This window comes from Nyctereutes procyonoides, unplaced genomic scaffold (genome assembly GCF_905146905.1).
Source record: "Nyctereutes procyonoides isolate TBG_1078 unplaced genomic scaffold, NYPRO_anot_genome, whole genome shotgun sequence".
Lineage (NCBI taxonomy): Eukaryota > Metazoa > Chordata > Mammalia > Carnivora > Canidae > Nyctereutes > Nyctereutes procyonoides.
In genome coordinates, this window is record NW_026575040.1 from 2,650,944 (window position 1) to 2,662,830 (window position 11,887).

The 11,887-nt window shown below is 55.4% G+C and overlaps 1 protein-coding gene across 1 annotated transcript; it reads left to right on the forward strand.

Annotated features, from left to right (window-relative positions):
- Positions 1-4,972: 4,972 nt before the first annotated feature.
- On the forward strand, positions 4,973-11,235 carry LOC129506483 (cytochrome P450 1A1). The gene is made up of 7 exons (XM_055320261.1): positions 4,973-5,164; positions 7,656-8,517; positions 9,070-9,196; positions 9,285-9,374; positions 9,468-9,591; positions 9,736-9,822; positions 9,978-11,235. Exons 2-7 carry the CDS (start codon positions 7,681-7,683, stop codon positions 10,285-10,287), a joined length of 1,575 nt encoding a protein of 524 aa, XP_055176236.1. The 5' UTR covers positions 4,973-5,164; positions 7,656-7,680; the 3' UTR covers positions 10,288-11,235.
- The last annotated feature ends 652 nt before the right edge of the window (positions 11,236-11,887 follow it).

Below are 11,887 nucleotides of genomic sequence, written 5' to 3' on the forward strand. Positions count from 1 at the left end.
AAAAAGAGAACTCTTTTCCAACAATTTCATAAAAATCTCTGGAGGTTCTCATTGGCCCGGCCTGGCTCAGCTAGCCTAATAGCCTGGGGCGGGGCCAGTTCCTGCAAACCGACTGGCTGAGAGTAGGAGTGAGGGGGTCCCCAAAGGACATTCCAAGTGGTGTTGCCAGAGGAAGAGAGAATGGATGCTGGGCACGCAAAGCCCCTCAGACAGCCACTAGCACTGGGCAACTATATGATGTATTGTCTAAGCCAGGACTCCCTCAAGAGGGAAAGAAGGCGCTTTTAATAATTATACCAGTTCAACAGGCTTAGACAAAGACTATCTTGAGAAAGTGTTGTCAACCCTAACTCTAGCAGCCGCGTGCCAGAGAGCCAGAGGCGCTCCCCCAGCAGAGCCCTGGCTCCAGCAAACTGGATCTCCCTGGCTGTCTGGGCGCAGGTAGGAAGGGGAAGTGCTCAGGGTTCAGAGCTCGGGGGTGGTGGAAGCTGAAGACACCCTGGGAAGCAAGTCCCACTTCTCCACATCTGCTCACACCCCTGTCTTGCCCCCCAGCCTCAGCCGGCCTCCTGCTGCCTTGCCCTTCAGTGCTGCGCCCTCTCCCCAGGCCGGGAATGCCCCCATATACCCTTCTTAGTCCGCCCATCCGGCCGAGCCCCTTACCTGCACCCACCCCAGCCTTCTCACAGCTCCTGAGCATTTCCAAATTGGGCACAGGCTATGTTTGGGTGTGAGTCCCATCTCCGCCATGGGACAGGGGTTTGCTGTGGCTCTTGCTGTCTCTCCATGCCTCCCCACCCCCCCACCGCCTTCCGAAGTGCTGACCAAACACTCTTGGTTGGGCCAAGACCCTCAGCCCCGAGCCCTCTCCCTTCCCCGCTGCCCTGCTGCCCCGCTGCCCCCATGTTCCTGGTAGCAGATTGATCGATGGCCAGGGAATCCTAGCCAAAAGTCTTCTCACGCAAAGGCATGAGAACTTTGACCCAGGATGGGCTGTTCAGCTCCACGCCAAGGCCCTCTAACCTCCTGCCTGCCTCCCTCCTTCTCTGCCTGGTGATTTGGAGGCCCCGTTGTCTTGGGGGCTGTTCCCCGAGACAGGGCTTGTTGATGAGGAGCGCAATGCCCCTCGTAACCCCAGTGCACCAGACTCTCATCCAGGAGTATGGGGAGATGGGGGGCCCTGACCCAGGGGCTGAGCCTGTCCACCTTTGGAGCGCTGGTAGTCTGAGATGATAAATCATGGTGGGTAGAACCCTGGCCAGGACGCAAGGGGCCAGAGTTCTAGAGTCTGGTTTGCCACATGTCCTTGAGCCTTCTCTTTTCTGGCATCTGTCTCTTTAGCTCAAACTGCCTGAGAAGTGGGAGAGAAATCAGCTTAATCAGCTAATGAATTTCTTGGGGATCAAGAGCCCCTTAGCGTATGTGATCAAAGCATCTTCCACCAAGAGGAGTTTGCTGGGTCCCTGGTCAGGAGCCCCAGCAGATGAACTTCCAGCCCTGAGGAGCCGTCTGCCACAGTTCTCTAGAGCTAGGGCATGGGTGGGGACTCTGGGAAGCCAAGGACTAGGCTGCAGAATAGGAGAGGGATCTGGGAGGGAGGCCTTGCTCCTGGCTTCTTTGCCACAATTTCCATGTGGATTTTCTATTCTCTGTGGCTCTAGCTCCAATGGAGATTGAAGGACAGACCTCTCTTAGGGACCACGAAGCTCTTCAGGCTGAACCAGAGATGCAGAGGTGGATACCTCCCTGGTCTCCTGCCTGTTTTGTTGCCTAAATTCCACTATCATAGTATCAGCACTTGGGGCAGCTCAGCATCACCCCGGGGGATTTAACTCCTTGACCAGTCATTAATATCTTGCAAAGGCTTTGCTTATCAATCTATTTCCCCCACGTTGGTGTTTTTCTGTGTTAGGGCTTCGAGGAAAAATGACAGGTAGGGTTGAGGTCATCGCAAGGGTCAAGAGCCCTGAGAGTTACCAGGGAGGTGTAACTATGGAAACATAGATCAGGAGATACCAAAATAGCTGTGGGAAGGATTTGGGGGGTAGAGGCTTCCCAGAGGAAGTGATGTTTTAGCTGAGATTGATTGATTGATTGATTGATTACAAGATTTTATTTATTTATTTGAGAGAGAGGTCAAGGAGGGGGGAAGAGCTGAGGCAGAGGGAGAAGCAGACTCTCTGCTGAGCAGGATCTCAGACCTGAGCAGAAGGCAGACACCGACTGAGCCCCCCAGGCTCCCCTATTTATTGTTGTTTTTTTTTTAAGATGTATTTATTTATTTTAGGGAAAGAGAGAAAGGGAGAGAGAGTGAGTGCAAGTGTCCTGGGGGACGGGTAGCAGGAGAGAGAAACTCTCAAACAGACTCCCTGCTGAGCCAGGAGCCCCACATAGGGTTTGATCTCAACATCCTAAGATCATGACCTGAGCCAAAATCAAGAGTTGGTTGGTTTAACTGACTGAGCCACCCAGCTGCCCCTTAGCTGAGGTTTAAAATAGGGGAGATTAGAAGTAGAAGTGGTGGGACTCTCGGGTGGCTCAGTTGGTTAAGCTAAGTGGCTGCCTTAAGCTCAGGTCGGGATCCCAGGCTCCCTATTCAGTGAGGAGTCTGTTTTTTTTCCTCTCCCTCTGTCCCTTCCCCTGCTTGTGTGCTCTGTTTCTCAAATAAATAAATAAAATAAAATAGAAATAAAAAGTGTGATACCTAGAAGAAGAAGAAGATGAAGACGAAGACGAAGACGAAGAAGTAGTAGTAGTAGTAGTAGTAGTAGTAGTAGTAGTAGTAGTAATAGGTAGAGGTGATCAGGTCTGGTAGGTTCTGTCGAAGATTCTGGGCTTTGTTCAGATGCAAACTATTGAAGGGGCATGGTTGCGATAGAATGACGTTTTCCTTTTTTTTTTTTTTTTGACATTTTCCATTTTGGAAAGGACCACTGTAGATACCACAGGCTTGAGAAGGAGTTGGAGGGAGTGACAGGCAAGTGGGAACCAGGTTTGGAGGCTGTTTTGACCCTAGGGAGTAATGATGGGATCCTGAACGGAGGATGTGGCGGCAGGGCTGGACAGATGTCAGGGTGGAGAAAGGCTTCCTCCACAAGGTCTACTCTCAGCACTAGAGCCAGAGCCATCTTCCTTGCCTCAGACCCCACAATGCAATCTCACACAGAGATGTTTCTCTGCAGGGTGCTCTCTGCACCCCGCGAAGGGGACCCTCAATTCTAGGAGAAACCCCAGTCACAAGAAGACTGCGCATTTCCAGGGCCCCGGGTGCTTCTCCCTTCCTTGTCCGACCCAAGGACCACCTCTAGGGGCCTTTAAACTTGCTGCTACCTCAGCTTCCAGGTGTTTGTTCGCCTTGAGTCTTGGTTCCACACTCCTGCCTCCGCTCATTTCCTCAGCGGGGCCTTCTCTGACTACCCTAAGTTTTTCAAAGTAGGTTCCACACCCAAGGTGGGGCTTGAACTCATGACCTGGAAATCAAGAGTCACTTGCTCCACCTGAGCCAGCCAGGCGCCCCTGAGCACCCTGCGTTGAGCTGCAATTTTCCCCACGGTGATTCCTACCCTTTCTCTCCTTTATTTCTCTCCAAAGCACCTCTCCCGCTCCGACATTCCCGCGCGTTATCCGCTCACCGCCGCCCCCTCGCGTCCCCAGCGGGAGCTCCACGGGAGCAAGAGGCGCGTCAGATTCGTTCACTTTTCTATCAATCGCCCGCATCCAGAACAGCGCCCCGCACGGAGCAGGCGATTGGAAAATATTCGGAGCCCCGGGCTTTTGGTCGGGTGCAAGTGTCCTGGGATGTCCTCGCTGAGCGGGGGAGCAGGCGGGGAGCCCCGGTGGTGTGGGTGGCTGGGGGGCCGCTGCAGCAAGCGGCGCGTTCCCGGGAGGGCCGGGCAGGCCTGGGGTTGCGTGTCCTGCCGCACGCGTGGGACACACACGACACGCGCGGGCTCCGCACGCAAAGCTGGGCCCTTTGCACCGCCCCCCTTCAGCTGCGCCCCGCGGAGCCGGGCGGTTCCTCCCACGCCCCGAGCCCGGCCCTATGGGAGCCCCGCCCCCGCCCCCCCCAACTTCGCGTGACAGCGCCGGGACCGAGGTGGGGAGTCCGGGTGGCTGCGCCCGCCCCGGGCCCTTCTCACGCAACTCCCGGGCACCGCGCCCCCGGCCAGGTGCGGCGGGGATGGGCCGCGTGACCTCTGCCCCGGGCTGCGCACTGGCGGGGAGGCCTCGGCCCGGGGCGCCCCCCCCGCCCCCCAGCCCGGGCGTCCCCCTCCGCCGCCGCCCGCCGCCGCACAGCCCCACTCGTCGCCCCACTTCTCCGGCCCGCCGACACGCTCACACCCCAGCAGCCAGGAGGGAACCTCCAGGCCTGGGGGCCGGGCTGGGGCGCCCCTGGTTCGCAGCCCCCCAGCGCTCCCGGGCTCCCCAGAGGCGGCGGGCGCTCAGCGGACTGCGCGTCCCCACCCCGCGCGGCTGCGCCTCGGGGACCCCGGCCTCGCCCGGTGACCGGGCTGCGGGGGCCCCGGGGAAGCGAGCCAGCCCTTCGGCGCCGCTGGCCTTCCGGCCCGGTGACCTCGGGCTGGGGTCGCCACACTTCTCACGCGAGCCTGGGCCCGGTCCTCGGGGGGGGGGGGGGGGAGGCCGCCACCCGCCCGCCCCGCCCCTCCCCTCCCCGCCCCGAGCCCCGCGGACGCGGCGACGGGCCCTCGCAGCTGGGGATGCAGGGCTTCCTGGAGCCCGTCTTGGGGCTGTCCCGGGACGCCTCCTTCAGATCCCCACCTAGCTGGGGTCTGCGCCCTCCCTGGGGTCCCAGGTGTCCCCTGCCCTCACCACTTCGCGCGCTGGCACTTGGATGAGGAATCCCCTAGTGGGCTCTTACCTGTCCCTCTGAGGTCCCCCACCCTATCTTCCCCCCACTTCCCACCCCTTCACCCCCTATTCCCTCCCTCCTTCCCCCTACTTCCTACAGCACCCCACCTCCCGCCTAGGGGCCGCCCCTCCCGTCCGAGCTCCAGGGGGCGTGGCCCAGCGCGCCAGCGGCTTATAAAGGTACAAGTGCTTTCACCCTCATCCCGAAGGGGACAGCTCCTACGAGCCTTCCTTCCTTGGGGTCCCTGGCTTATGAGACCGCTCGGGCCGGCTCAGTGCCTTCTCACGGCCACAGGTGAGTGTGGGGGGCTTCTGGCTCGGCCCTTCCCTCCCAACAGGAAGAAAGTCGGGATGCCTCCAAGCTTTCCTAGGTGGCCACTGGTCTAGCAACTCAAAAAGGTCACTATGAGTGTCCTTAGTGGCCAGGCGCTCCAGCTCCCTAGTGGGACGACTGAGGCCAGGAGAAGGGCAGGAAGGAATTACCCAAGGCCCCACAGCTGGTGCCAGAATTCTAGATTTTAGAGCTTCAAGGACTCCAGCAATCAGGCTCCAGTTTCCTTCCCAGTGACTCTCTGAATGCCCTGGAGCCTCCCCATAAGGGTCACCTGGGAGACTGGGGTAAGGACGGGGCTGTGGGAAGCGAGGGTGATGTGCAGCCCCTTGTTCAGGCTGTGTGAGGAGGGGGGCTTCTCCCTTGGTGGTCAGGATGGATGGAGGGGGGCAGGTGGGGCTCTTACCAGCTGCACCTTGCCTTATATAAAAGCTACTGCAGCTGTCTCGCCCCTCCGCAGACCTGGGTTGTCAGAGCCACAATGTGCTGGCCAGGACAGGAGCTGCTGATCTGAACGGGAGGCCTGGGCACTGCCCAGGGCCCTTCGCTGCCTCACCGACCGCCTCCTCTGACCTGTACTGGGGGGCAAGCTGTGTGCGAGACTGCCAGCTGCCGAGAACTGGCCTATCCGCCCCTGAACATTCGCCAGTCACATCTCTCTTGGCCTCCTACCATCTCGCTAAGGCTGGAGGTCCCTGGGGTGCCCTGCATGCAGAAGGGAACACCATGGCACCCCAAGGCTTGCTTGTCCCTAGTTCACTCAGGAAGCCTGAGCTTGAGTGTGCTTTGGGATCCAGCTCCTCCAGGCAGCCTCCCTAGACAGATGGCTATAGACTCAAGGCAGGAACCAGATAATCTCCCCATCTGGGGTGGTTCTCCTGTGGGGGAACCTCACAGGTCACACTGGGAGGTTCCCCAGGTCAGATCTAGGTTTTCTCTTTTCTGAGATCTAGCTGAGCCCCTTGAATCAGAGATCATACCCCCACCCCCACTCCCTCAAGTGATATAACTGGAGTCCAGAAAGGCGAAATGCAAGTCCAAGGCCATGCCTTGGAACGCCAGATCTCCTCGTCTCCAGTCCCTGGCACCTGGCCGATGCTCCAGTTAGAGGCCAATGTCTTGAGACTACTCCATGAATTTGCACACCCTGTCTAGAACAAGCTAGAGGAAAATATTGTCTCCCCTCTGTTAAATTCAGATTGATTCCTCATTTCCCTTATTCAGTCTAGCATTTTCTTGCAGCCCTGTTCTGGTGGGAGTCTTCCATTTATCTCTGTTCTTTGGTGACTGGCAAAAGCTGACTACTGTTCTTTCATTGAGAACCTAGCCCAACAAAAACCCTGGCCTGGATTTCTACAACCAGGAGCCTCAATGTAGCTTGTCTCTGGCTGCTTTTCAGCCCTGTAGCTGAACTCAGTGAGGCTTAGTAGTGTGGCTCAGGCTGTGGCCTTCCAGTCACCTGTCCCTTCCCTGCCGTGTCCTAGGGTCTGGTCTGGCAGGATTCCTTAGACTCTGGGATGGAGCAGTGCAAAACTGAGAGTTCTGGGAGAGTTCCCTTTCATTGATCTGACCACTCTTCAAAGCTGAGAACTTCCCAGGGAACTTTCCCTATGAGGTCTGAGTCCTGGCTGAGTGACTCTGGTCAAGTCAGTGGCCCCTCTGGAGGTCAATTTCCCTAAGCATGAAATAAGGCAAAAGGAGAGCATGATCCCTAGTTCCCCCGATGGCAGTAATTCCCCAAGTGTGGTGGGTAGCACTCAAGCCAATTGGAGGTGACACATGTCAACTATGTGTTTAATATACGTTAGGAGGAAAGAAATCAAACCTGTACTTTGACGCAGGTGTTTTTGTTTGGGATGATGCTAAGTGGGTAGATTTAAAGTTGATTTTAGAAAAGCATAAAATAAATAACAGTGCAAGTGCTGTAGGGAAATCACAGACTGATGTGTGGAAACCCTGTTTTATTTATTTATTTTAAGTGGGCTCCATGCTGGGCTTGAACTCACGACCCTGAGCTCAAGACCCTGAGCTCAAGACCTGAGCTGAGATCAAGAGTCAGATGCTTAACCAACTGAGCCACCCATTCGCCCTAAGGAAAATCCTGTTTTAGACTGGTGTAGTGGTGGTCTGGAATTGGACACTTTGAGTTGGGAGCATGGATCCAACACTTCCTGACTGTGTGACCATGTGCAAGTCACTTACCTTCTCTGAACCTCACTGTAGTCTACCTTTTAGGCTGTGGCCAAGATGGAATGAACGGCTGTGAAGTTCTTGGCATGTAGCAGATCAATGAGCAGCTTCTCCCGTCCCCTCCTCCCCCTGCGTGTGTGTTAGCTGTTCTGGATAGGAAGCTTTCTCCTTTCCTTGACCAGCATGCTGACCCTTGAGGACACTGGTTCCTCATCTCTCCCCATCTGATCTCTTGGCCTTTTCTTCCCACCCCATGTCTCCGCAGTTGTCTTGAGGTCTCTACGCTGGTGATGATGTCCATGTTCAGACTCTCCATCCCCATCTCAGCCACAGAGCTTCTCCTGGCCTCCACCGTTTTCTGCTTGGTACTCTGGGTGGTCAAGGCCTGGCAGCCTCGGCTTCCCAAAGGCCTGAAAAGTCCACCAGGGCCCTGGGGCTGGCCTCTGCTCGGGAACGTGCTGACCTTGGGCAAGAGCCCCCACTTGGCGCTGTCCAGGCTGAGCCAGCATTATGGGGACGTGCTGCAGATCCACATCGGCTCCACCCCCGTGCTGGTGCTCAGTGGCCTGGACACCATCCGGCAGGCCCTGGTGCGCCAGGGGGATGATTTCAAGGGCCGGCCCGACCTCTACAGCTTCTCTCTGGTTACCGACGGCCAAAGCATGTCCTTCAGCCCAGACTCCGGACCAGTGTGGGCTGCGCGCAGGCGCCTGGCCCAGAACGCGCTGAAGAGTTTCTCCATTGCCTCCGACCCGGCTTCCTCGTGCTCTTGCTACCTGGAAGAGCATGTGAGCAAGGAGGCCGAGGCCCTTCTCAGCAGGCTGCAGGAGCAGATGGCAGAGGTTGGGCGCTTTGATCCCTATAGATACATAGTGGTGTCGGTGGCCAACGTCATCTGTGCCATGTGCTTTAGCAAGCGCTATGACCACGACGACCAGGAGCTGCTTAGCTTAGTCAACCTGAGTAATGAGTTTGGAGAGGGGGTTGCCTCTGCGAACCCCGTGGACTTCTTCCCCATCCTTCGATACCTACCCAACCCTGCCCTGGATTTCTTCAAGGACCTGAATAAGAGATTCTACAGCTTCATGCAAAAGATGGTCAAGGAACACTATAAAACGTTTGAGAAGGTACAGGCTTGGGGGAGATTTTAGTGGGTGGTGGGGTGTAGGCAGGATCAGGGCTAGCAGGTCATAGATAATCAAAGAAGTAGGGGGCTCAGGGGTCTGGCGGGCTCTCAGGGGCCTTCACCCTGGGATTTTGAGGCCGGCGGTAGAGTAGACTCCATTCTCGGCAAGGAAATAGAACTTTTCCTTGATTAGCCTTTCTCTCCTTCCATCAGACAGCAGTATTTACTGAACACCCAGTCTGTGCAGGACCCTAGGCCAGTTGATGTGGGGGAACAGAAAGGATTACAAAGCTGGTCTCCCGGCTTCATGGGAGAGAGAAGGGTAAAGAGCCTGCCTGGGTGACACCTCTGTCTCGGGTGTCCCTTGAGCTGGGGCTGCCAGTATTCTGAGGCAGGAGATCACCTTAAAGAGGCATGAGAAGCTGGGATGGCAGCCTTCGGGTAGAGGGGTCATCTCTTGAATCAAGGTGCTAGAGATGGTGAAGAACCAGGCCTGGATGGAAAGGTAGGTCTGGGTTTGGCATCTTGTTCACCTGTGGGCCTTCCCGCCCAGGGCCACATTCGGGATGTCACAGACAGTCTGATCGAGCACTGTCAGGATAAGAGGCTGGATGAGAATGCCAATATCCGGCTGTCTGATGAGAAGATTGTTAATGTTGTCTTGGACCTCTTTGGAGCTGGTAAGAGCTATCCCATTGTGCCTTTCCTGGGCCCAACTGCCCCGACCTGCCAACCACCTGATTTGTCCCTTTGTTCTTCCCTGGTCAGGATTTGACACAGTCACAACTGCCATCTCCTGGAGCCTCCTGTACTTGGTGACAAACCCCAATGTACAGAAAAAGATCCAGAAGGAGCTGGGTAGGTGGTAGCTTCCTTTAAAGTGCTCAAGGCAGAGGGCCTGGCCAAGTTCCGGGCAGCACCTTCATCCACATGGTCCTTTCTGTTCTGCAGACACAGTGATTGGCAGGGCACGGCAGCCCCGGCTCTCTGACAGGCCCCAGCTGCCCTACATGGAGGCATTCATCCTGGAAACCTTCCGACATGCTTCCTTCGTCCCCTTCACCATCCCTCATAGGTAAAGCCCCATGGATCCCCTGCTGTCTGATACTGGGCCTTCCTCAGGTCCATTTACCCCATCAGGGCTGGTGGGAGGGACATGTATGGGAGGCAGGGTGATGTCCTGTGGTCCTGAGCCTGACTGGGCTTCCTTCCTCCCCAGCACCACAAGAGACACGAGTCTGAGTGGCTTTTACATCCCCAAGGGACGTTGCGTCTTTGTGAACCAGTGGCAGATCAACCATGACCAGTAAGTCGAGAGGAGGCAAGGGAAACTTTGCCCTCTGCCAAGCCTCAGACCTCGCTGACTCTGGGCCACTTGCCCAACCCCAACTCTTTTGGGCTGGGGTTCAACCCACTTGATGCTTCGCTTCTGACCACTTCAGCTCCTCTCTCTGATTACAGGAAGCTATGGGGTAACCCATCTGAGTTCCAACCAGAACGATTCCTCACTCTCGATGGCACCATCAACAAGGCACTGAGTGAGAAGGTGATTCTCTTTGGTTTGGGCAAACGGAAGTGCATCGGTGAGACCATCGCTCGCTTGGAGGTCTTTCTCTTCCTGGCCATCCTGCTGCAGCAGGTGGAATTTAGTGTGCCACAGGGCACGAAGGTAGATGTGACCCCCATTTATGGGTTGACCATGAAGCATGCCCGCTGTGAACACTTCCAAGTGAGGGTGCGCACTGAGGGGGCTGAGAGCCCTGCAGCCTAGACTCTGTCTACCTGGCCTGTCTGGATGGCCGGGCCAGGGGGCTGGCCCAGGGTCAGGGTGGGTGTTCTAAGCTATGGCCTGAAACCCACAGATACTGGTCTGGCTGGTTTTTGCTTTTTGGGCTGCGGGCAAGCCTGAAGGCTCATGCCTGCCCACCACCCTGGACTTGCTCCTCTGCATACTGACCACAGACAGTGGACACAGCAGGGCCACGACGGAGCAGATGGGACCTTCTGGAGCTGTGCTTGAGCCAGGAGGCTTGGTAGGATTAGGAGGTCCTCAAGCCCCTGGAAACCTCGAGGGAATGCTCTAGAAGCCCCTGAGCCCAATGACTGGCTGGCTTTCTGTGGCAGCTGACTGGTTTGAGAAACATTCAGAGCAGGCTACACCAGAGCCTGTCCAATTGCTTTGACTATTGGGAGCTGGCAAGAGTGAAGGGAAGAGGCGCAGAGGTGGTCTCCCAGTTTGAACAAGGCTGAGCAATCTGACCAAATCTTTCTGGGACACAGTGATGCCTTTTTCTTCTCTCCCTGCAGGCAGGAACAGGGCTGCCTCCTAGCCTTGGAAGGCCCCTGTTCCTGTCCAGGAGGGGCTGGGGACTTGAATCCAAGAGGAGTAGAGAGTGGAGGCAGTACCCAGATTCAGGCACCAGAGACCAAGTCTCTATGCTCTATATAAAAATGCCTTTTAAAATGTTTGTACCAAAAAAATAAAATAAAATAAAACAAAATAAAATGTTTGTACCAAAATAAATAAATAAAATAAAATAAAATGTTTGTACATAAGAAGCTTTTATTCAGCCTGCATTGTACTGGTATGTCTGCATTTATCGTATATAAGAGCTTAAGAACAATTTATTGAGTGCAATAGAGAAAATTCTAATCCATGTATCCAGAAATGTGTAAGAAGCATCTACTTAAGCTAACTAAATAAAAGTATTATTCAGAAGTCCTATTGTGGAAATTTGTTGAATCTTGAATGAATCCATCACTCCCCTACATGCCCAGTCTGAGCCCAGTCTCATATTGGGTTTTACTATCAGAGGAAGAAGAGGAGGAGGCAGTAAAGAGGTGAAGCCATGACTCTCCGGAAGCTCACAATCCAGTTGGGGCAAAAGACTAGCTCTTACTGCCTTCCTCCCAAATTGATCACACGTTGACAAAGCACATCCTCTAGACTAGGCATGGAGGGATATAAACCAAATAAAACACGGTCTCTGCCTTCAAAAGCCTCCCCAACTGGTTGGAGGAGCCAGCTTATAAACACATCATCCAATTCATTCTGAGTAGGGCTCTACCAGAGGGATATATACAGGAAGGTGAGGCCCAGAGCTGGGGCTGGCTGCGTGGTGGGGGTGGGGGCGGGGGTGGGCATCCTGAAGAACTTAAGGACATTTAGGCAGATGTTCTTCAAACAATGAGAGGGAGGGGGCCCCTGGGTGGCTCAGTCTGTTGAGCCTCTGTCTCTTGACTTTGGCTCGTCATAATCTCAGGGTCATTGGATGGAGCCTGAGTCAGGCTCTGAGTTTAGCTTGGAGTCAATAAACAAAATCTTAAAAAAAGAGAAGGAAGGAAGGAAGGAAGGAAGGAAGGAAGGAAGG

Coding starts and splice junctions, on each gene's coding strand:
- LOC129506483 (XM_055320261.1), top strand. CDS start 7,681: ATGATGTCCATGTTCAGACTCTCCATCCCCATCTCAGCCACAGAGCTT. Junction 8,518..9,069: donor ACTATAAAACGTTTGAGAAG/GTACAGGCTTGG, acceptor CTTCCCGCCCAG/GGCCACATTCGGGATGTCAC. Junction 9,592..9,735: donor CCCTTCACCATCCCTCATAG/GTAAAGCCCCAT, acceptor CTTCCTCCCCAG/CACCACAAGAGACACGAGTC.